The 23,838-nt window shown below is 36.3% G+C and overlaps 2 protein-coding genes and 1 pseudogene across 2 annotated transcripts; 1 reads left to right on the top strand and 2 right to left on the bottom strand.

Annotated features, from left to right (window-relative positions):
* Positions 1-1,125: 1,125 nt before the first annotated feature.
* Positions 1,126-4,850, bottom strand: EIF2 (eukaryotic translation initiation factor 2). The gene is made up of 9 exons (XM_087322570.1): positions 4,713-4,850; positions 4,368-4,407; positions 4,122-4,244; positions 3,385-3,644; positions 2,427-2,506; positions 2,130-2,359; positions 1,905-2,026; positions 1,714-1,827; positions 1,126-1,610 (listed from the first exon to the last, which is right to left on the bottom strand). Exons 4-9 carry the CDS (start codon positions 3,601-3,603, stop codon positions 1,521-1,523), a joined length of 855 nt encoding a protein of 284 aa, XP_087178696.1. The 5' UTR covers positions 3,604-3,644; positions 4,122-4,244; positions 4,368-4,407; positions 4,713-4,850; the 3' UTR covers positions 1,126-1,520.
* Positions 4,851-12,503: 7,653 nt separating this feature from the next.
* CRB (chloroplast RNA binding protein) lies at positions 12,504-17,594 on the bottom strand. The gene is made up of 11 exons (XM_087322328.1): positions 17,446-17,594; positions 16,197-16,363; positions 15,825-15,986; positions 15,651-15,737; positions 15,485-15,575; positions 15,090-15,144; positions 14,119-14,179; positions 13,808-14,029; positions 13,388-13,504; positions 13,196-13,285; positions 12,504-13,017 (listed from the first exon to the last, which is right to left on the bottom strand). Exons 2-11 carry the CDS (start codon positions 16,338-16,340, stop codon positions 12,832-12,834), a joined length of 1,215 nt encoding a protein of 404 aa, XP_087178454.1. The 5' UTR covers positions 16,341-16,363; positions 17,446-17,594; the 3' UTR covers positions 12,504-12,831.
* Positions 17,595-21,395: 3,801 nt separating this feature from the next.
* LOC147861790 (patellin-3-like) lies at positions 21,396-22,554 on the top strand (annotated as a pseudogene).
* Positions 22,555-23,838: the final 1,284 nt, after the last annotated feature.

Here is a 23,838-nt window from a genome sequence, read left to right as displayed (position 1 = left end):
CGAATGCCAAAAATGTTGGAGGGTATACCAAACAAATTACAAGTTTTTAACACTTAAGAAAACATGATGTTTGAATTTTCTCAACAAGGACAAGTCACCCTCAAGTACGAATAATGTATTATTTTCTCAAAGAGAACATATTGATAGACAAATGCCAATGTCAAGAAGGTTTATAGATCAAGATTACATCATATAAGTATAACCAATGGGTCTTCTCAATGGCTTATTAGCATTGCCTTAACTAAATGCTATCACTTTTAACCCTTAATTTGTGAAACCATATGATTTGAAGCAAACAACCAATGTGCATGAAAAGTATGAACCTAAAGCCAATTGCTCACTTTGACACTTGAGAAGATTGCAAATTACAAGCATTAAAAACATGCCCCAACATTTACATGGTTAAACTTGCCAATTTTAATAAGTTCATGACTCCACAAGCAATATGTTAAACTACATGGTTAGTAATGAGATATATGGTGTAGAGGCAATGCTTTCACATCGTGCTTTAGCATCTAACAGGTGGGACTCTTTTGCATTCTCACCCATGTTTTCATGCATTGATGAACCACCTTCAATATCTAAATATGTTTCTCAAAGACATTTTATTCTTTACATAAGACAATGTTTCTTAGACAAAACCACACCAACATTAGCACAAGTGAACATATATTTGGCAATACCATGTTCAGTAGAAGTAAAAATAGCTATAATCATTCGCATGATGTATCAGTTTGTACAAGACGAAGCACAGCCTTTCTCATTGTTCCATTTAAAAAAGGGAATGAATGCAATGATGAAGATGAAAATATAATCAGGGGAGAAACTAGCACTGGGATACACGATACTCCAGCAAATAATGAGTGACATATTTCGAGTTGGAAAAAAGCCTTGGATTCAAACAGACTTCGACAACTTGAGATCAGATAAGAAATATCAACCATTCTTCCAGAAAACATATTGATAATAAGGGGAGTTGCTAGACTTTGAACTACATACATTTACACAATAATCATTCATTTTTAAATATATAATTTTTTATTTGGAACGACATGTAGACATGGAGGTGATAATTTTCACAAATTGCAAGTTCTACACCATAACATAGAAATGAAGACCAGTGTGAAAGAGAAAGTTATCTTCCAAGGTCATACATTATGTATATAATATATGAGGATTAGGTCAAAATTCAAGCTAATGCAATCAAACCCGGAAATACATTACAGATCTTCTTGAAAAATCTCAGACCATGAAAGTATAAAAAGAAAGCTAAGCCGTCAAAAAGTGATAAAAAGTGTGCATTACAGATTGTTCTTGCACTATAAATTTGCAAACCTCAACTGTATTTGAAATCCACATCAACATTGCTGCATGGATCAGATTCATGATGTTATCTGGATATACTCTAAGCTCCTTTTTTAACCCCTAAAACAATGAGCATAGATGATAGTGCTTAGAACATTGCAAGTGAGCACACATCCAAAATGTAGCATACAAAAGTGGTTGGTTCCAAGTCATCCTTAGAAGACTTGAGCTGCCGAATTCAGCTTCTTCGCTAGTGATAGTTGTGTTCTGGTTAAATTGGCCAGATAAAGCACCAGAAGCAGATCCTGAATAAAAGAAGGAATCAAAGTCAATAACAAAAAATTTCAAGATGAACAAAGAATCAATTTTGAGACAAATTTCTAAAGGGTTTGATTTGAGTTTAGTCACCTGAATACTGTCATTGAAAAGTTTATCAAATGCTTCTGGAGAAATCTTAGGTATCGAAGCTATTGTATCTGAGAGATACCTTCCCACAGTATTGTCTGGAGGAGTCCGCCCCTCCTGTTAAAATGACCATATCTCATAAATTACCATGTAAAAAAAACACATTTTACACCATAAAGAAAATTAATCCTTACCACAACATCATCGACGTATTTAAATACTGTTTCAACCATGCTATGCAACCTTCCCATGGTCATCTCTAATGCCTCTAAATCATCAGGAAGCTTTTCCACAATTGTTTTCTTCAAGACATCAACTGCCACCCAACAAGTATAACAAAAAATAGGGTTACAATACAAATACAAGACAAGAAGGGCCAAAACTTAAAGTATTAATTATATATTATTATTCATCATTACATCCAACTCTCTCCGCTTCTACCATCCGAAGGTCAAGTTGAACTTCATGAAATTGGGCAGCAAGTTGGCGTTCACCGAGTGTAAGGATAGTAGAAACATATGCTTTAATACTTGCAGCCTCGTCTTGAAATGTGGTGTCCACAGTCAAATACACAGGATTCTGGGTCTCCCGGGCATAGAAATCTTGAATCAATGCATCACTACCACTCACTCTTGCACTTGTAGAGTACCTATGGTTAAAAATTCCAAGTAAGATATCACCATGTTTACTTGTAATCCATAGACAACTGCACTTACCAGCCAACTATCACCTCCTTTGGGTTCACTCGTTGATGCAGGTCAAACATTGATTTGTGATATTCAATGTCCACTGCAACCTGTCATTATACAAGTACATATCAAGTCAATACCCATTGGTGTTATATACTCCCGTCCACCCACCTGAATCTTCTATACTTCCTATCCCACCTCATGGCAGCAGAGACTCATCAATTAGAATAAAAAGGTATGGAGATCATCAAACAACCTTCCCACAAAGGATCACTGCAGTGTGACATTCAATTTTCACTTCCCTTGCAAATACTTAGCGTTGAGATTGTCTTTATAGTGACTAACACCCTCCCTCCTGAATTCTCAATGTTTCCGAGACTACTCTTTAATCCCAAAGACTTCTCAACAACCACCACCAAAAAGATTGCCACACAACCTTCTGTTCACTATACCTCTGTATTCTAAACCTTTGACTAATAGAACCAAGGAGATCTCATAACAGAACTGTTCTCGTGCTCAAAACATCATTGAATCATCTGAGTGTTCTACATAAATCTCAAACTTTCCAGTGCCATTAATCTTAATATACATAGAATATAATATCTATTCAGTACCCATTATAGTGTTTTCCTGAACCTTACTGCTAATAAACACAAATAATCTGCAATGTTTTATGCTCATTGCAAGTAGGGACATGGCATTACACAAAATGATTTCTATTGGTCAATAGCCAATTGCGATGTACTCCAATACATCAAGATAGATCACCACAGGTTAGCCTGTGCACACTTCAATTCTGTATACCCAACCAAGTTCATACATTCAACCAAGATGCTCAGAACACACCTTTCTGTTCAAAAAACAACGTATATGTGATACACTATGCACTCTTTCATCCAAAAGACTGCTCAGATACAACCCCATGCCAAATAACTTGAACAAAAATTAACAAGAAAAAAAGTTCTTCTTTTGCAATGGATAATACCTGTTCAGAAGACTCATTGTGAGGCACAGCGTACGAGTTGCGAATGTCCACAACTCCATCAGAAGACACAGAACCTAACAAAGTTCCAATAACCCTCTCTGTTTGATCATTTCGCCTGATGTAAGAATCACAGATGTTGAAAAGCACAGTAGGGTGAAGCTTGGCCGAACTTCCAGTAGGACCAGACGCCAGCTGCAAGATAGAGCTCCCTATCGCCATGGTCTAATTTCTCCTCAAAACCTTCAGATATTTTTCACCTCCTGTAAGTGTAATCATCACAGAAAGTTGAAAAGAGATGTGTACAAGTGTGTACCGACATAAAGTTTGTGGATCCATTACAGGTATCTAAGTAAATTAGTTTGTGATTGAGGATTTTTCACACCCTTCTGAGTGTTCATTAAGCAAAGATGCATATGTAACCCAAAAATCTATGAGGTCATGAAATGTGAAACTATCTCATAGATCTAAGTGAACAGTTAATACTTTCTGCAGCTAAATATTGGATTAATAGTTTCTGCTGAGAACCTTAGTTTAGGAGTCTTTTGCTAGAAACTAAAAGACCAGTTTCAGCTCAAAAACTACTCAACAGTTTCAGCTTAAAGTCTTATCTTAAGCTCTCAACATCTTATCTAAATAGTTTCTGTTGAAAATTTAACCTTTACTAGTTTTCACTGGAAATCTTAAAATCCGTTTATGCTCAAAACAAATATATCAACAAAATTTGCTTTAAATCTTACCTAAATGATTACGACTCCACGATCCCGTGCTAATGGTTTTTGCTCAGAATCTTGCCCTTGATAGTTTCTATTCAGATTCTTGAACTTGATAGTGTCAGCTTCAATTCGTTAAAGTTCAACAACCTGTGAGCGGAATCATGATGACACCCGCAAAGTTGTAGAAATGGTTCATGGGCCTTTTATGATTCAATGATCGAGGATCTAGCTCCGAAATCGGAGGAAACAGAAAGCACTAGAATTCTTTACCTTAATGATTCGACTCAATGTTTTCTGCGATTTTCACAGCCTGTAATAGGAAAAAGCACACAGGCATAAGACACTCTCTTTCTTATTTGCTATTTTAGGAATCCAGTATGCATTTCTGTACGTTCATTACAGAGACCTAAGAATCTAAAGCATGGAGATTCTATTCAAAACAGAAGTCCTTCACCCGAAAATACTTACGTGGACAATTTCCGTTCCGAAAAAAAAAAAAAAAAACTTAATTTAATGGTTTGTGTTCAAAGTCCTCACAGCGAATACTTCCGTTGAAAACCCTAATCATAATGGTTTTCTGTTCAAAAAACTTTTGTTTCTGTATAAAGGCCTCACCTCGAATCCGAAACTTCAAATGTCGGTTAGTAGAGCAGCGAGGACAGGGAAACGATCGTCTGTTGTCTGCGACTGTGGCCAACGGGCGATGGCGAGAGCTTGCAGACGAAGAGAGAGAGAGAGAGAGAGAGAGAGTTAGGGCTTCTTCTGTGCTTTCTTTACTTTTCTTTCCACGGCATCTCTACGTCCGGGCTGCAGTGTGAAAGCGCCCCAAAACAATCTGTAGCTTCTTCCTTCAAATGAAATTATGACTGAATGAATGGGCTCCTCCTCCTTGAGTCCTGCAAGTACCTACCTCTTCACCATTTTTCTTCTTTCTTCTCTTGATCGTGGCGATTGTCATGTGTGTCTGTGTCTTGTGTAGCAAGTGGATGAAAATCACCTTCATGCTAAGGTACGCTTAGAAAAAAAAGGACGAGCTTAACAAGTAGCATAATTGGAAAGTTGTTTGTGTGTGTATGTGTATGTGTTTGTGTTTGTGTTCAAAATTGTACTCATTCATGTTCTCCTTGCCACGCCTTCCTGTCGACAAATTGGAATATTGTTATAAATAGGGCATCCTGAGATGAGAGCCCAACTCGGCTCGACCAATGTGAAACTTCCAATGAATCTTGAATATTATAAGGAAGGTTGTAACTAGCTTTCAGACTTGGAGGGTTAGCTCCTCTATTGTTGTGCATATATGTGACCATTGTGTTTGTTGGCTGATACATCTCAAGCACAACCACCGTTCCAAATAATTTGTTTTCTCATTGTCCCCTCACTCTCTATCTTAGTGAGGTGTAGCATAAAAAGATAACCCAAACACGTATCCAAATTCTTCTCACAATAGGAGGACCATCATGGGTGCTATTGTGCCTATCATAGATAAGTTTTCATTCTTCTTGGGTTCCTCACAATAACCACGCTGAACTCATCATCAAATCAAATGGCAAAATTGAGCTTTCCAAGTGAATGATGCACACTTCCTTAATGGCAAAAATGTGTCAACTGTCTTTATACTATCATAACTTAGCTTCCTCTTTGTCAATATGGGTTATAATCACATTGCGACGTGAATAATTATGGCGAAAGCTCGAAGGCTCGTCTTAGCCATTGGCGCAGTTAAGTGTTGTTTGGCTCGATTTTTCTTCTTCTTTGTTGTTGTGTGTGAGAGGGTTTTTTCTTCTCCCTCATCAAGTGGAAATGATCGATGCTTCTTCTTCATGGCAGCTTTAGGGATCAAACTCCCAATTTTTGTTTGATGACATATTTTTAGGGAAAAAGAAAATTATGAGGGTACATTGAAGGCCTATGACAACAAAAGGCGATGTGAATGTCTATCATGGGCTTGTCATGGGTTGACAGTCGAGACCTAAGGATATCTTGCCCTTTTTTACACTCTCTTTTAAGCCTAATTTCTTCTAAATCTTGATCTCTCACGCCCTATGTAAAATGGTTTATCAATCGTGTAATTGATACTACCTTGATATATTTCTCTCTCTAAGCATATTGTAATCGGTGAGGAAGTATAACTCCTCGTAATATTTTAATCTATATTACTTTGAAAATTTGAAAATTAGATTCATTGATTTGGGTTGGAGAACAAATCACCTCATAAATTTTGGCACAAAAAAATTAATTTCAAGGTGAATTGCACAAAAGGATTTTGCGAGAACTTTGAGCAAAGACTCTACACATAATGATTACATAAAGTCTTCTACATGACAAGTTTGCACGATTTTATGTGCAACCTCTTTAACAAAATTTTCCCTAAATAATTTCCTTGAATGCAAAAAATTAAGTGAGGTTTTCCCTAATAAAATTTTGCAAGTGCAAACTTATGTGAAGGTTTTCCACGAATGAATTACTCAATGAGTTGCCACGAACAAATATGTAATGCAACAAAGGTATTTATGCGAAAGACATTTATAAAAAGACGATAATTCCATGCCATTATCTTACGCAGCCCTTTATCAACAATGTCATCTTTCTACATGGTTGAAATCCATGATGGTCCCACTCAACATTCACATGCACACACTTAGTTTTACAACAACAAATATTTGAGCAACCCGACAACATGTTGCGAAGTGATATTACCGTGCATCCATTCATCACATTGGAGATGTCTCATTAAATAACACAATATATCGAAAATTCATAAAGAATATATTGCATGTTCCCACTATCACAAATAACTTAATATCAATTGGACAAATAAGTAATGGATACAAATATGATTCAATAATAGTAAGTGCTTCATCAAAGACCTTAGAGACAAGTGTTTGGCTAGTCACTTGCATACGAACAGAAGGGTAGATGTTCACCCTTGATGATAATATGGTAAAATACATGAATTTCATCAACTCGGGTAACTTGATTTATTCATTCATGATGAGTTTTTGCCTTGAGTTGAAATGCAAGGGAAAGTTGATGTGATCCATAGTGGGCACATGACCTAACATTGTATTTGGAATTGAAGTGGTCATTAGATTGATGTTAAACCTTCACAATAAGCATCGAGAAGCAATCAAATGAAATCATGTGGTACATGTAAGGGACAACGGACCAAGGTTTGAGCTTTAGAGTAAGTGTAATTGTTGAAGTAAGTTTTTCATAATCCACCTTATTGAGGTGTGTTGGTAAACGTAAATCAACATCAGGGTATGTATAATGTTCTCTAATTACGACGGCTTGCAAATGACTACTACATAAATGAAAAAACAATAGATGATGAGATAATGGATGTGGATTCAACTCTAACTATTGCAACATGAGTAGCATTGGATCCATGTGCTCAAGAAAACCTAGCCAAAAATGTGGATAGCTCTTTCATCCAAGATATATTGATGATAAGCTTTTACTTCTGTCGATTTTGAGTCATGTCAACGTAGTCAAGCCTTTCATCATTGAAGTGAATGTGTTTGATTTTGCATTTGGAACTATATTGCCACAAACTAGAGATAAATGGAAGTTGCCTTTGCCTAAGATTTCTTAATTCATATCATTCAATATTGTGCTTGTTGTTCAAGGTACTATGATTCTCGTAACTATTATGTTCAATTCAGTTGACGTGGTTTACTCTATGAAAGTAGTATTTTATGAGTTTTTGAGGGCGGGCTCTTCTCGTTTTCGTGTATCGAAACATTATTATGGTATGTCCGTGGCTATACTTCTTGGAGTCCACGAGACATTGGAGTTGGCTATTAGTGTGACAACAAACATGATATTGACCCAATAACTTCTGGTAGAACTCCTTGAGGACAACCAAGGTGGGAACCCCAAATTTATACAACCAAGAACACAAACAAGGTAGACCATGAATGGGTGCTATCTGGCACCTCTTTATGGATATATGCCACCATTCGACCACTCTTTTAACATTAGACTCACCATGTAATATAATAAATCATGTCTAGTATCATGCTAGTCATGAAATTGGGAACTACTTGTGGCTTCAACTTTTGTAATATTTTCTAGGATTGTATTCACACTTGTGATGTATGTTGTGGGTTCAAAATGTTGCGGCATCGTCCGTATGGATGGTTACAACCACTGATAATTCTACATAGTCCATGGAGATATATTTTCTTTGATTTCATTACGAATCACGTAGCTTTAAATGGTTTTGATGTCATTCTTATATTCATTACTTGATTTGGTTATGCGGTAAGTATTCAAGCATCATGGTTTCCCATATCACATGCACAACTCATTTTGAAGTATTGGAAGCATTTACTCAAGTTGTTCAATAGCTATTGTAATCTATCATTCACATGGTGATGGTCGAACGAAGCACATGAATTTAACATTAGAGAAATATCTCACTTAGTCACCAATGACATGATTGGGTTAATTTCTTGTGTTTTTTAAAGCTTCTTTCTAATAATATTTTATGCATTCTTCCACGAGGTATACTTTTCGCTTCACGAATACAAGTCATCACCCTCGTTGCGGAATATGTTTGGACATTTTGTCATTTTATGAATATAGTTCTCGAGGATCATCTAGTTAAACTCCAAGGGAATCACTAGAGCTTTCACACAAATTCTGTTCATGTGAAGTTCATATTTCACTTTGAATCATGTCTGTGTTGATATGGAATTGTTGGGGTTCTTGACTGAGAGAGAAGCGAATCAAGGAAGATCAATGAGCATATGATCACGAAATCAATATGAAGACAAAAGGTTGAATCAAATTGAATAGACAATTGAAGTAAAAGATAGTTTATAAAATGGCAATAGAATTTATATTCATATCAATTTGGTTGTAAGGAAACCTAATAGGAGGAGTAGATTGTAGTGATCAATAGCCCACGTATGAAATAGATTAGTAAAGCTCAATAGTATTTATATTAATACATTATTCACCAAAGGAACCTACGTTCCAACTTGAGGATCGTGTTTAGATGTAATGCGAATATCATAAAGTCATTTCACAAAGGTAGATTATTAACGCGTTGTTCCACATAGCCGACATGCTGAATGGGATGAATTGTGTCATCCCCTGTTTCCACATAGCCGGGTCATTCGAGCTCTCTCAGGTCTCGAAACCATTATTGGTGAGATGTCATGTGGTTTGAGTCGACAAACCATACATCTTCTATGATGGACGTACTGGTCGGGGTAGAAGCCGTCAACAACAACAACAACTTTAATATTAAGTCAAAAGACGTTAATAACCATCACGATTTATATATAGCTATTATATAATGTTGTACTACAAAACATGACTTGAGTAAGCCCAAAAGTTAGGGCAGGAAGAAACGGATATTGCACACAAGAAGACATATAGAAGCTTACCATACAATAACGAAATATGTTGTTTCTTGAAGCCTTTTATATGGCTATGAATTGAATCCAAGTGGCTATATGAGAGCCTACAAATTTTGGATGGAGACAAGCGCATCAAGGAAGAAAACTAAGCTAGTAGCCACAATGGCTAGATAACGAACATAGAATCTTGATGGTGACCACCTATTGTTCGAATTTGAACCAACCCGAAGCCCATCCATATCGGTTTTCACGAGACACATATCAATGGTAATGGTCTGAAGTGAGAAGTTATCAACGAAAACCGTATAATGTTTTTTTCTATCACATGATCCGCACCAATACAAATGTTATAGTATGCGAGTGTTTTTTTTTGTTATTACGAAACGTGGCCGATTCCGGTTTTAGAGTTTGAAGAAAACACTTGAAGATGAAGCCGGACGAGGGTAAGAATCAATAAGATGGATGTCCAGTGGCGGAGTCAGTTTATAGGGGATGAGGATGGGGCCGAATCGGGATGGATGGTGGGTGTCCCAGAGGCCGCCTGATCTGATCCTCCTAAAGTGTGAAAGGCATCCAATCCGTGTGTGTAGAAGCAGCTGTGGAAAGAAACCCTAGAAATCGTGTCGATCTTTCTTGCATGTCCGCTCCTCTGTTTGCTAATCGCCTCCTCTGGTTCATATCTATAATATGTGTATATATATATATGTATGTATATGTATATATACTTGTGATCTTAAAAGGTTGAGAATCAGATTTGTAGATATGGATTTCTTTGCCTCTCTGCCTGTTTGGGTTTTGGGTATTCCATGGTGAACCTTGTAGTTAGGGTTTATACGATCTTAAAGGTCTAGCATCAGATTTGTGGCTATGGGTTTCTTTGCATCTCTGCCTGTTTAGGGTTTTGGTGTTTTGTGTGTTACGTAGTGAACCTTGTAGTTAGGGTTTAGGGTAATGTTGTATTTTCCGCCTTCTCCTTTTGTGTGCCCTATGATGGAAAACATAACGAAGCTGGATGATCGGAAGGTCCAAGTGTGGCGGTAAACAAGATCTCATTCTTCTCCCTTCTCTTTTCACACACTGCTCATTCCTGCACAGATCCGTTTTCACATCACTCCATCACCGCGATCATCATCATCATCATCATCATCATCATCATCATCATCATCGTCCCTTCACCCTCACATGAGAATGGAGAAGAATGAGGTAGTTTGCCATTACGCCACCGATGAAGCTTATTAGAGCTATGAGATCTGAGGGCACACGGGCTTTTGGAATTTCTGTCCTTTTCTCTCTAAGTTTGATTAATTAAGGATGCTATCTGTCCTTTTCTGCCTGTTAAAGATACGTTTGCATGCTTCCGTGGTAACTTCAAGCGGCTACCACTATTATGGTTTGAGATAGAACGAGAATTATCTTGTGAGATAGGACGATATATGGCCAGATTTTTGTTTTTATTATGCGACAGCTCTGCGCCTAGTGGTTTTGAAAATGTATTATGTGTGAAATACAGTGAGTTTAGAGTCAATTTGAATTCCGTATGCTATGAGAACTTGAAAACATGAATAATAGTGAATCAATTTTGCATGTATATAGTAATTCTCATTTGCAGACTTTTTACAAAGTAAGTCGCTGAAAATAATGAGAGATTTCTGGATTTTTATTTCATATGAGTGTCTCCGTGAGATGCGTTTGTTTCGTGTGTTTAGATTGTGCAATTTATGGAAAACCCTAGACTGGCAGTCCACCTGTATTCATAATTTGTCATTCGTCATTTTCATGACTTGAACATTTGGGGTACACATGTCTTTTTAAGTACTGTGTCCATCCTCCTATATATGACAATGATCTAACCGTAAACCATCTACAATCAAGAGGTTATGCAACCTAAAGCTAAATATATGTTCATTAAATTGTTTGCTGAATGGGTATACAGTCAAATGTCCCAGATACTTACTCTCATTTGGGGGCAATACTTTTCTCATAATTAAACAACGAACATTTCCAGGTTAATGGTTGGGAATATGAGCTCCATCACGGCTCAAGCAATTCGTGAAAGATTTCACTAGCATTTGGGGGCAATACTTTTCTCATAATTAAACAACGAGCATTTCCAGGTTAATGGTTGGGAATATGAGCTCCATCACGGCTCAAGCAATTCTTGAAAGATTTCAATATCTAATCTGATTATACTAGGCGATTGTTACTCCATCATGGCTCGAGCAATTCTTGCAAGATTTCACCATCTAATCTGACCAATACTATGACAACCTTAGTCGTAAACCACTTATATGGAAGCCAATGTGCATTGCCCAAAGCAGCACTTTGAGGTGTGCTGCCACCACTAAGTCTAATAGTTGATACTAGGCGAGGACATAGATCACTTTACACGAACCTCAAATGGCCTCATGACAGAACCACCCCCTATCAATTCATCCTTGAACATGATTCCTACATTTGGTTATGAGACACGTTAATACTACTCTAGATGGGTGATATGCCTTCTATTGCAACAAAGACAATTTGCATGCGTATGGTCCTTGGCACTCACATCTGGTAGCTTATATACGTTTCAAAATCTCTTACATGATTTCCCAGCATCTCCCTCCACGTAACTTTCATTATCACTTGCTTATATTGAAGCATTAATAAAAGTATTTGTAATTCCACATTCACACTACTTTTGTGTCCCCTTTGTGTGAACCCAAACCATGTCAAGTTGTCATATATGCGTTGTTGTAGGCTACAGAAAAACTGATGCCTATCAACGTGAGAGACTAAGATATCATTTCCTACCTCTCAAGAATTAGTGCAAATCTCATTTTAGTGGAAACTCATTTAGAGGACATGCATCTCATACAAAGAAAAGGACAAACTTGGATGAAATTTACATGGACAAAAATGAACACTATCAATAAACCACACCATTTGCAATTACAAACTTAGATTGAAATTTACATGTTAAAAAATGGACACTTATCAATACCATTTGCGATTACACACTTTGATTGAAATTTACATGGAAAAAAATGGACACTATTGATGAACCACACCATTTGGGATTACAAACTTAGATGAAATTTACATGGAAAAAATGTACACATCAATAAACCACACCATTTGGGATTACAAACTATCATTGAGAAGCAGCATTTCCATGAAGGCTCAACATCAAGTAAGGATGAAACATGTTTGTTATTTCATCGGTGTTTGTACAAGCGCAATATGGGAAGTACTATAACTAATACAATGAACACAATGGAGGTAGGTAGTTGTGTATGATAAGATAAACATATGTGAAATTCCACCTTATCAACCATGGCCTACTTGCTAGAGCAAGAAATAACCAAGTGAAGACCCTCTTCTTACAAAGCCACAGTTACCTTTCCGAGCTTTTCCAATATAATGTCATCAGCGGTGAAATCAGCTGCTTTTCTAAATGTTCCTCGACCAAAGTCAAGATTATACGAGTCGGTTAACCCTTCCACCAATCCAAATTTAGGTTCCCATCCCAACTCTGTCTTAGCTTTCTCAATAGACGTGAAGAAATGCTGCAAGAATACAACAAAGACATAGGAAAAATAAAGCATGTGAAAAAAATGATGCAAGAATACATTGATTATACATATAAGAAAAAAGGATGAATGTAAAAAAACAATGGTATAAGAATAGATAGATTGTTAAATTCAAAACGCCATGCGACTATTTGAGCAAGAAATCAAGACATACCTGGTCCCTTAAAGGGAAGGATTTACTCTTTCCGAAATCGAACTCCTTGGGTTTGTAGTGTATCAGCTCAGGTTCGGGAAAGCCACCAGCCTAGTGAGAAACAACAAAAAAAATGAAAAGTATTTCTAGCACATTACCACAATAATTGGAAAATCCTCTTTCATTTTTTGAAGAAAAAGACATCCAGTGTACCTTAGCACATGCTTTAGCAATGCCATCAAATGTGACATATTTTTCCCCAGATATATTGTACACCTGCTTACTAGCTTTGCTGTTACCAAGCACTTTTATGAATGCTGTTGCAAGATCCTGAACAAATCAATATGTCTGGCATTAGAGTATACTTGGGGAACATGAAAAATTTATATATTGGGAAACAATAGTTCAATATACCCCCAGCTTTATATTGATTAACCAGGATAATCTTTGGTTTGTAAAGATTACCAGAATATCCCTTGGTTGTAAAAGAGTTACCAGGATACCCCTAAAACTTAATTATGCTAATTGGTGTTTTTTCTTTCAAATATATGCTTAAACCATACAAACACCAGTTTCATGGTTGATCCTAGGTACTGTACTATTCATGTGCACAAACAAAAACAAATAGACAACCTTGACATGACCCAATTGAGTTATCTGAAGTCCTGAGCTTGGCACTGGAATGGGACGTCCGGCCTTTAGGCGATGGAAGAACCACTCCTCAACAGGGTTATAATTAAGTGGTCCATATATGTATACAGGCCTAATGGATGTCCAATTCACACCCTTCTTTTCAAGCAATGATTCAGTATCAAGCTTCCCTTTGTGCCTACTTTTGGGATCAACCGCATCTACCTGCACATTTTATATATATCAATCATGATATGATATCGAATTTAATATAGTAAACATAGCACACTAAAGCAAGAAGTTTTTTTTGCAACCTCAAAGTGAGGAAGAAGGTCAGATTTCAGGTAGACTCCTGCAGATGAACAAAATATGTACCTGGAAGCACAAGAATAGCAAGGATTAGTAAGAGTGGAAAGAAGATATATTGAAGTCTCTCAAAGACCACAATGGCCTAAAAGATCTGACAAACATAACAAATGCTTATGTTAATTCTCGTCAGTGCAAGTAACAAAAGAAAAAGGTCATACTAGGCTAGCTTCCTTAAAACTAAATGGCATGAAATGTGAATCATAATGAACCAACACTCGAGGTTTGGTTCCTGATGATTATAACTAAAATTGCTGCCATCTGATAATATCCATCCTGGGGTGATCTAACACAGAAAGTTTGGTGGGACGAATAAAAGAGAAAGAGAGAATTACTAAAGAGTCAAATAGACGGAGAGAATTATTAAAGAGTCAAATAGAAAGAGAGAAATTGCTGAATGGTCAAATAGAAAGAGAGAATTACTAAAGAGTCAAATAGAAAGAGAGAAATTATTTAACGACCCTTCAGTAATTTCATTCTTAATGATGTTTTCCTCATTAGGCATTCTCGAGTTTTATCATTCACGCACTGAGTTGTACCTGTATCTGCTCAGTTAGGAGCACATAAGCTATAGCTGTTGTCATATCAAACACTACCATTGTAATAATGCTTGAGTGCCCCACTACCAATATATCCATGTTTCTTGTTCTCTCAATTGTATGTATGCTCTATTGAAGTAATTGTGTATGCACTCTCATGTATTTTATGCAAACGTTAACAACCCCAAGTTCCATTAGTTTTCACTAATTATGCCTTACTTAAGATACATATTAGAACTTCAGTTTTGCTTATCCTTTTAGATCCCATTTGGGCTCAACGCATGCAGAGTATGAAACATGATGCGGATATGCTTTAGCATGATTTACCACATAATAGTTATGGGTAGAATCAAAGAAAAAATGATTGCTCATAAACTTACTGCTGAAGGTTGGGCAAGGCATCCAAAATGGGCTCAACTTCAACCCCTTCTCTTCCTGAAAACACACAGAGGATTATTGAGAAAGATATTAACATGCTAATTAATTTTAGACTGATTTCCACTAGTCTCCCTTGCCCCTTTTACCAAATTCTAGGCATCAAAAGCCAAAGATAAATAAAGAAAAAGAAGAAGGGGAAGAATAGAAAAATAATCATAAGAACATCCCAAAACATAATCAACGACCCAGGATATGAGTACGAGTATAACTTTCAGCTTTTGAACCATGCCTCACTAACGGTTAGCACAAAGTCCCTAAATGACTCTGTATAGATTGTAGACATAGTTTACCTTAAAGAAGAAAGTTTTATATCAAAGAGAAATAGAGAGGCCCCTACCATTGATATCATACACAACATCAAAATCGGTCCCTGTCAGTTGTTTCTTAAGAGCTTCAAAATCTTGTCGATCACCTTTCAAGTGTTTAACCTATATTCATGCATTGCGTGATCAGCAAAGCTGTTTCACTGCATCCAATGGATTAGCAGTATAAGAATTACTTACTGAAGAGGCAAACTTTTTATACTCCTCGTCTGATTCCTCTGCCAGTTGTTGTGTGATAGGAGCTTTACCCCTTGTAAAAAGGGTTACCTAGAACAACGAACCATAGCAACTTGAAACCCATACTTGACCACTCGGATTACATACAGAAAATCCCTAATTAACGTGCAAACCCACCTCATGACCAGCTTCGGTTAGCAGTCGAGCGAGGTATATACCGATAAAGCGAGTACCTCCCATCATCAAGATTTTCTTCTTCTCTACAGAGGCCGATGCAACCAAAGAGCATCTGATTCCACTTTTCTGCTGTACTTTGATACTTTGTCCTTTGCCTTGGGCCTGGAATTTTATAGTTCAGAGGAAGTTAGCAACATGACCAAAAAATACACAGACATGTTGTAATTACAATCTTGACAATGGATGAGAGTACAAAACATGTTCCTTATAATGGATGCACTGATACTTTCTGACATTTAAACTGGGAACAAAAACTAAAGCGACACTTGATGCAACATCAATTCCCATTCAATAAGGCCTTAGATACCACACCCAAAACAAGTCTGTTGATTGTCTGCATGTGCGATGGTTGTCAATGTTGTGCAGTCCATTGAAAGAACTCTTCAAAGAAGCACAAATCATTGGATTCCTAGCTGCAAGATCTAGTGATGATGGTGCAATGGCGTTCACATTCATCTTGCTAAGTTAGGGTGATGAACCTGCAAAACAATCAGAACATTTGAGCAAATAATTAGATGCATGATTTCACACCCGAAGAAGTATCAACATCATGCATTTATATTCAAGCAATTTGACACATAAAAATCCAGAATAAAAACACCATGGCCGGATATATGTATACAGTATAATATATAGATAGGGATCCTCATGTGCATTCATACAATTAGCTTCATTCAACATACTACGTTCTTCTAAACTATGGGGGAAAACGCACATTCAAATCTTGTAAATTGTAATAGAATGTTCCATATTTCCCTCAAACATTTCTAATGATACAAGAATACCATGTCAAGACACAAGGAAATGGACATATGAAAATCCATACGATTAAAATGAACAGATACAGACCGTGAAAAAATATTTAATGGAAAATGCGATTATGCGGTACCCTCTAGTTATATATCCAAATACAGTGAGAGTATACATATATGTATATATAGTGAGAGTATGTATTACATAATTATCTTATCAATCTGCTGTATCAAATGGGACCTCCATGTGCATTTACATAATTAACTTGATTCAGCATACTACATTCTGCTAGAGAAATCTTGGATTGAAACAATCACTTTAAGTTTTCATTAACACATAACAGAATGAACCATATTCATACAAAGAGCCTCACGTAAAGAACATGAGAAAACGGACCTTAAAGCACCCAGATAATTGAACTGATCAGAACTTAAGAGTACAGAGGTTTATCTATCTCCAGATAAAATACAAAACGATGGAAACAAAATGCGGGATTTTAAAGCATAAATAAGATAATCAGAATACACAAAATTAACGGGTTCTAAAGCATAAATATGACGATCAGAAGGCACTCCCGTGAAAATGCATGATGTTAAGGAAATCCAATACATAAGAACCCAACAAGAAATGAAGGAGCTTTAAGCATTAAATCGAGCAATCAAATACACAAATGTGACAAACACAGATGGACAGGATCATGGTGTCAAAAATAGAACCAATGAAGAAATGGTGCTATATGTATATAGCATTAAGTTAAGCTTGTGGAAAGCATTCTTAGGCTAGGTTTTAAGCAACAAGGGAATCTAACCTTTCTGAGCTGATGAGGTTCTCTCTGTATGAATCTCCTTCCTCTTCCTCTTCTTCTTCCTGAAGAAGACCTCTGAGATAGACGGTGATGATAAAGAAGCTTCTTTTTGTGCTTTTTGCTGCCTTTCTGTGGTTGGGATGAATAACCTCATCTCTCTCTCTCTCTCTCTCTCTCTCCAAATGGATAAAACGCCCACATTCATCATATACATGTACCTATCTATATACATATATGTATGTATGTATGTATGTATATGTATATGTATACATAAGTATAACTCTATTATTTCTGTATGCTTTTATATAGTTAGTTCCTCTGTTTTATAGCTTCTACTAAGATGCACCATACATAACCTTCCATTCAATTCCCTTAGAAGAACATGGATACCCTCCTAAGCTTTGTCAAAAACATAATCTAGAAAGCGTATGATTAACCATTCTCAAAATTGATAAAAATTGATGTTGTTATTCTTAGATATGAGAATAGTATGATTAAAAGATTCCCAATCGGCATTTCGTAAGCTACGTAATGTATAAATCTGATGTTTGTTATTCTTAACTATGAGAATAATATGATTAAGATTCCCGGTCGACATTTCGTAAGCTACGTAATGTGTACATGAGAAAATGAGAGTGTGCACGGACATATGTCACACACTGAGTATTGAATGGAGAAGCAAATGCTTCATATTATGCCAACAAAAAGTCGACGAGAAATTATAGTACATGATTAAATGCCCCTCTCTCTATCCCGTTTAGTAACGAACGTGGAATTTCTTCCTCATTTGCCATCTACTTCTCTTCCTCTTGAAATAATGTAGAAAACTTCTCGAAGGAAAGGGGAGAGTTTCTTACTTAAATTGTGAATTTGCAAAACATTTTGGAGATACTGGGCAACCCAACCCAACATCCGCCATTTTGTCTTTATGATGCTTTATTCACACGTTAAACCCATCCATTTTCTTGCCTTCCAGCATCTTGCTCAAATTCTATCTAATTCACTATGTTTTGGATTATAGTCTTGTTCCACATCTCGTATCGATATTATAGAAGTTTCCAGGCATATGACATTTTCATTCTACATTGAATTAATGTTAACAATGGATTGATTGTGTGAAGAGACCATCAGACATTTCGACATTATTTATTTATTTGAATGAACCTAAGAGTTGGCTAGTAATAGACAGAAGAGAGATTGTAAAACTTGAGAAAGAAAGGTTTTGTGTCTCCACATGAGAAAGGGGACAATGACAAATGCATCCAAGTTGTAATGAGGTATAAAAGCTAACGACTTATCACTTCTCAAGAGTTATTCTTCTCATTCGCTAGACTTTGTTAACTACATAACCGTCATTGATCATGAGATAGGTCATGTACGTAACATAATGTGAGGGGGTTGTGGGAGGGGAGAGCATAAGGGTATAGGGTAACGTGAGAGGATGTATGACCACTCAATGGAGTTGGGGGTTAGGGTGACGAGAATATGTGTACATAAAGATATGTGATGATTGTTAAAGGCTTGAACACCCAACCAAATATTATTTCAATCCCTTGCATCTTGTAGTAGATTAGCAACCATTCAAAAAGTGGGATGTTGGCTTCATCAGACCCAACAATTTGATAATACAACGAGGAGTCGTGTATAACTACCATGATTTTACTACAACACCAATTCGGTTGAAGCTAAAACTTGCATCAAGATTGATACACCATAGTTGTCCCACAATTTCTATACAAAAATTCCATAATGCGTTTTGTTTGTGTTGAGCAACCAAGGTTCAGATTTCACAATGAGGTAATCATTCATCTCCTCGATAAGTTCACTATTGAGCACATAAAAACCATGTTGTTGTGATGTGGTGGAACCAATGGTAGAATAATGCCATGAACAATGTGATACAAGGCATGAACATCTAGTAGTTTATGTGTGTTAGTATATTCCATGGTTAGTTTAATGTTAAAGGAGTGGTCACAAGGTGACTTGTATGCATCTACTCCATTGAGAGGTGCAAGGTGGCACACATTCATGACCTACCTTTTGCATTCTTGGTCGTATAGATAGAGGATTCTTGTTATCTAATTTTTATAAATTAAGATTTGATACTCCTGAGTCCTTCCAACTAATCTATAACCTCTTTTAATCTCAATTCTTTTTATTGTATAAAGAACACAATCATATGGCCCAATGGATAAGGCTTTGGTCTACGAAACCAGAGATTTTACATTGAACCCCTAGTATGATCGATGAACTTAAAAGGATGCACATGAAAATGTTAATTGTTTGTTAGATTCCTCCTATGAGTGATTAAATATTTACGTAAGTGGTTACAAATTTGTAATGTTTCAGTATTCCTATAGTAGTATCTCCTCAACAATTGTTGGACAATAAACCGTTCTAAGAAAAAGAAAAAGAAAAAGAAAAAGAAAACTATAATTATGTTGTTCCATGAAATTGTCGAGATGGAAACAATACAATTCATTGTACAAAAAAAGGGACAAATAATGCCTTATATAATATAATATCAAAATTAATCATATTATAAAATAAAATATTCAGTCTTGTTATAACTTAATCTATATCTTCGTTTAATGTAATTCTTCTTATTGTATAAATAACACGGTCCTATGGCCCAATGGATAAAGGCAATGGTCTATGAAACTAAACATTCTAGTTTAGACCCCACGTAGTATTGCTAACTTCAACATATGCGTATAAAAATGTTAATTGTTTGTTAGGTTCTTTTTCGGCGTGATTAAATATTAAGGAAGTGGTTACAAAATTGTAATGTTTCAGTCTTCCTATAATAGTATCTCCTAGACACTTACTGGACTAATCATATTATAAAATAAAAATTTCTACTTGTTTGTAACTTGTTCATTCTTCTTATTTTGTAAACAACATGATCCCATGGCCTAATGGATAAGGCTCGTTTGGTCTACAAAACGAGAGATTGTAGGTTCGACCCCTTGTACGATCGATGAATTTAAAAGGAAGTGTTAAACACTCTAATGGTTCGGAATTCCTCTTCTAATAACTCCTCGACAATTGCTGGATAATAAATCGTTTTGAGAAAAAGAAAAAGAAAATTGGGATACTATTGTTACTTTTGTTCCTTGTTTAACATAATTCCTAGTCTAACCCATGTCACGACAATGTCAATTGTGAGTTAGGTGGCGAGGCTTGAGGATTGCAAAGAACTTCCTCCACAACTAGGAAGGTTTCATTGATGTTTTCAAGAACAATTATTGTATCCGCCTTCTGAGCCTAAAAAAGCAGAACATTTGCTCACTTGTTGAGCAAGCCATTTATCTCTCTCTCTCTCTCTCGCCTAAAAAAGCACAACACTTGCTCACTTGTTGAGCAAGCCATTTATCTTTCTTGAGGATTATGTGCATCATGTTTGGTTCCAAATCCAAAAATCGAGACTTACGGGTGACAAATAGTTTGTCGTTTGTTTTTTGAATGGTATTCCCAATGGGGATTACCATTGGATTTTGACATCAAATAGATACAATGTGCTTCATATTAATGTTTAGCTACAATATCATTATACTATATCTCACTTGATGATTTTCACCTCTTCAATGTGAGGTATTTATATACTATTGTTTGTTTAGTGCATGCATGACACATGGCATAACAATTGTAAAGTTCTCTAGTACAGAGATATGTACTAATTTATTTGTTATAATCATCTAGTATATCTTAGTGGTATGATTAAAGTCTTGGCGATAATAGGTCTATATTTTTAATCCCAATGTGTGCTTGTATGTTTTATTCAATATCCCCCCTCAAACACATATTTATATCATAAAGCCCTAGCATTCTTCAAAATTTATAGCAACCTACTTATGGTTGATCTTGTCGGACATAACACTAAAAGCTTGGGTGTCGGAAATAGATATAATACATAGTGTCTTCATGGTTATATGATGTTGGCATGGAGAACCATGGGACATTGGTATGGTAACAATTGGTATCCTTATTGTTAATCACTAGTTACGATTCAAGGATAATTGATTCTTGTGGGGAAGTGATCTATAGTCCCTTAATTCATTTAAAAAAAAATTCCTTCATAGGGGATCCTATTGAAAAACATGATGATAATGATGATTTATCGGCACTAGAGGATCTCACTCTCTGGGGAGTTCCTCTACTCCATTCCAAGGGTGACAAAAGGACCAACATTATCCTCTTAAAGTTCTTGCATGCTCGAGACGTCAAGGTTGATGCCGCGATGACAATGCTTGAAGACATGCTCGCATGGAGGAAACAATTCCATGCCGACAAGCTTATCGAAGAAGATATTTGCACCGAATTCGATCATGTGGCATATATGCATGGTGTGGATAATGAAGGTCACCCTATTTGCTAACCACTTTGGTGTTTCCCGAGACAAGGAGCTCTATTAGAAGGTAATAGAAGACGAAGAAGAAGAACAAGGCATGGAATTGTTTCCTCCATGCTCGAGACGTCAAGGTTGATGCCGCGATGACAATGCTTGAAGACATGCTCGCATGGAGGAAACAATTCCATGCCGACAAGCTTATCGAAGAAGAGATTTGCACCGAATTCGATCATGTGGCATATATGCATGGTGTGGATAATGAAGGTCACCCTATTTGCTAACCACTTTGGTGTTTCCCGAGACAAGGAGCTCTATTAGAAGGTAATAGAAGACGAAGAAGAATTCAAGAGATTTCTCCGGTGGTGAATCCAAGTTCTTGAGAATGGTATTAGGAAACTCGATTTCAAACCTTCCGGTGTAAATGTCGTGGTACAAATTACAAATCTCAATGACCATCTTGGGTTCATCAAAAGAAGGAACATCATTAGAGATGCCCTTACCCTTTTGCAAGATGATTATCCTGAGCTTGTTGCAAAGCAAGTGAGTTGTTCATTCAATTTTTTTGTCTGCTTGCTTAATGTCGTTATTGTTTGTTAAAGCGCCCTAGTTTGTAAAAAATGGTGTCACATGTTCGCGTTCAGAAGTGGAAGGATCGCACATTCCACTTTTAGATTCCTTTTATAAATGTGCAAATTTATGCAATATAAAGAAACTTTTTACACCAGTATCACATGTTTGGCAACCCATATAGAATTTGCTAGATTTGACATATATTTAATAAGTTTCAAAATCCTAAACAAGTATTTTTTTGAACCTTTTTAAAGTTCTTGATCTCCAAATACTAAATCTAGTTAAAATTAAGAATATGACAATTGTTTATGAGTTTGACAAAAGTTAAACTTTCAAAATGTATTATGAAATATGCATATAATATCTCAATATTGGGGAAATCATGATCTCAAGACATAAAATGTAGTTAAGTATTGGACAATGAACATGGTCTAGATAACATTTGATCTCCAGCTTTAACCAATGTGAGGAGCTGTAGGGAGAAGAAATGGAAGGTATAACTATAGTTATTGATTATGTTGGGTGCCGTCAAATACTTAGTGAATGTTGCCGGATATAATAACTTAACCCAATGTTAGTAAGAAAGAAGCATATCAATAAAAGAGGACACCCATACACACTTATTATATAATGGATACACTTGGACAGTCATTATGGTCACACCCAAAAGTAAGGTGAGTCCGATTGGTAGAACATATTCAACTATCAAAAGTAAACCTTAGATTAAAATGACAATAACATTGAGATTTAATGTTACACGATGTGAATGATAACATGTAGCTTAAGTTATAACGTCTATAGTAGCAACACAAGAGAAACAATATAAACAATTAATCCTACAATATAAACATCGATAGACATATTTAAAAAAATAAAATTTAAACATCGAACGCTTAGATTAAAATGTCAATGTTACTTTGACGACTTTAAAAGTTTTACATAACTATTAAGGTGTCTACATCATTATCATCTTCATCTCTTTGAGACTTTCCTCAACCATTGCTTTAGTGGTATCGACACTAGACAGACTGTCAATCGTAGGGTCCTCTCGAAGGTCATCATCGAGATCAATCAGTTCCCTGGGTTCATTAGCTAATGGAGGAACCGGCTCACGGGAGGCTGTTTGAAATCGCTCGGTATTAGGGACGTGTTTGGTCCCTACTTCCTCATCTTGGTCAGGACATTCCCATAAGGATTTAATCCTCATGTTAATGAATTTGACTTGTTCATCGTCTTTCTCTAGTGCAACCGTATTGCGAAGAAGCTTCAAAGCACATGCTAATGTAGTACCTATCATGAAAATATAACAATAATTGCTTTAACCAATTTACAAGGTTATTTTAATTTTGTAAACCATAGTATACATTACATAACACTTTACTAGTGCCTGAGAATAAATCCAATATCCAATCTCCTTCATTGGAGAACATTTCTAAAAGGCGCATATGTTGACAAAACCACGTTCAGTTGTGGTC

The sequence above is a fragment of the Azolla caroliniana genome, unplaced genomic scaffold (assembly GCF_043228905.1).
Source record: "Azolla caroliniana isolate FFs.n. ecotype wild unplaced genomic scaffold, voAzoCaro1.0.p SCAF_7, whole genome shotgun sequence".
NCBI classification, from domain to species: Eukaryota; Viridiplantae; Streptophyta; class Polypodiopsida; order Salviniales; family Salviniaceae; genus Azolla; species Azolla caroliniana.
Note: the sequence above shows the minus strand (reverse complement) of the source record. Positions and strands in the feature narration are given on the sequence as shown.

Coding starts and splice junctions, on each gene's coding strand:
- EIF2 (XM_087322570.1), bottom strand. CDS start 3,603: ATGGCGATAGGGAGCTCTATCTTGCAGCTGGCGTCTGGTCCTACTGGA. Junction 2,360..2,426: donor AAGGAGGTGATAGTTGGCTG/GTAAGTGCAGTT, acceptor TTTTAACCATAG/GTACTCTACAAGTGCAAGAG. Junction 2,027..2,129: donor AGAAGCGGAGAGAGTTGGAT/GTAATGATGAAT, acceptor GTTGGGTGGCAG/TTGATGTCTTGAAGAAAACA.
- CRB (XM_087322328.1), bottom strand. CDS start 16,340: ATGAATGTGAACGCCATTGCACCATCATCACTAGATCTTGCAGCTAGG. Junction 15,576..15,650: donor ATAAAAAGTTTGCCTCTTCA/GTAAGTAATTCT, acceptor GCATGAATATAG/GTTAAACACTTGAAAGGTGA. Junction 13,505..13,807: donor CTCAATTGGGTCATGTCAAG/GTTGTCTATTTG, acceptor TGATTTGTTCAG/GATCTTGCAACAGCATTCAT.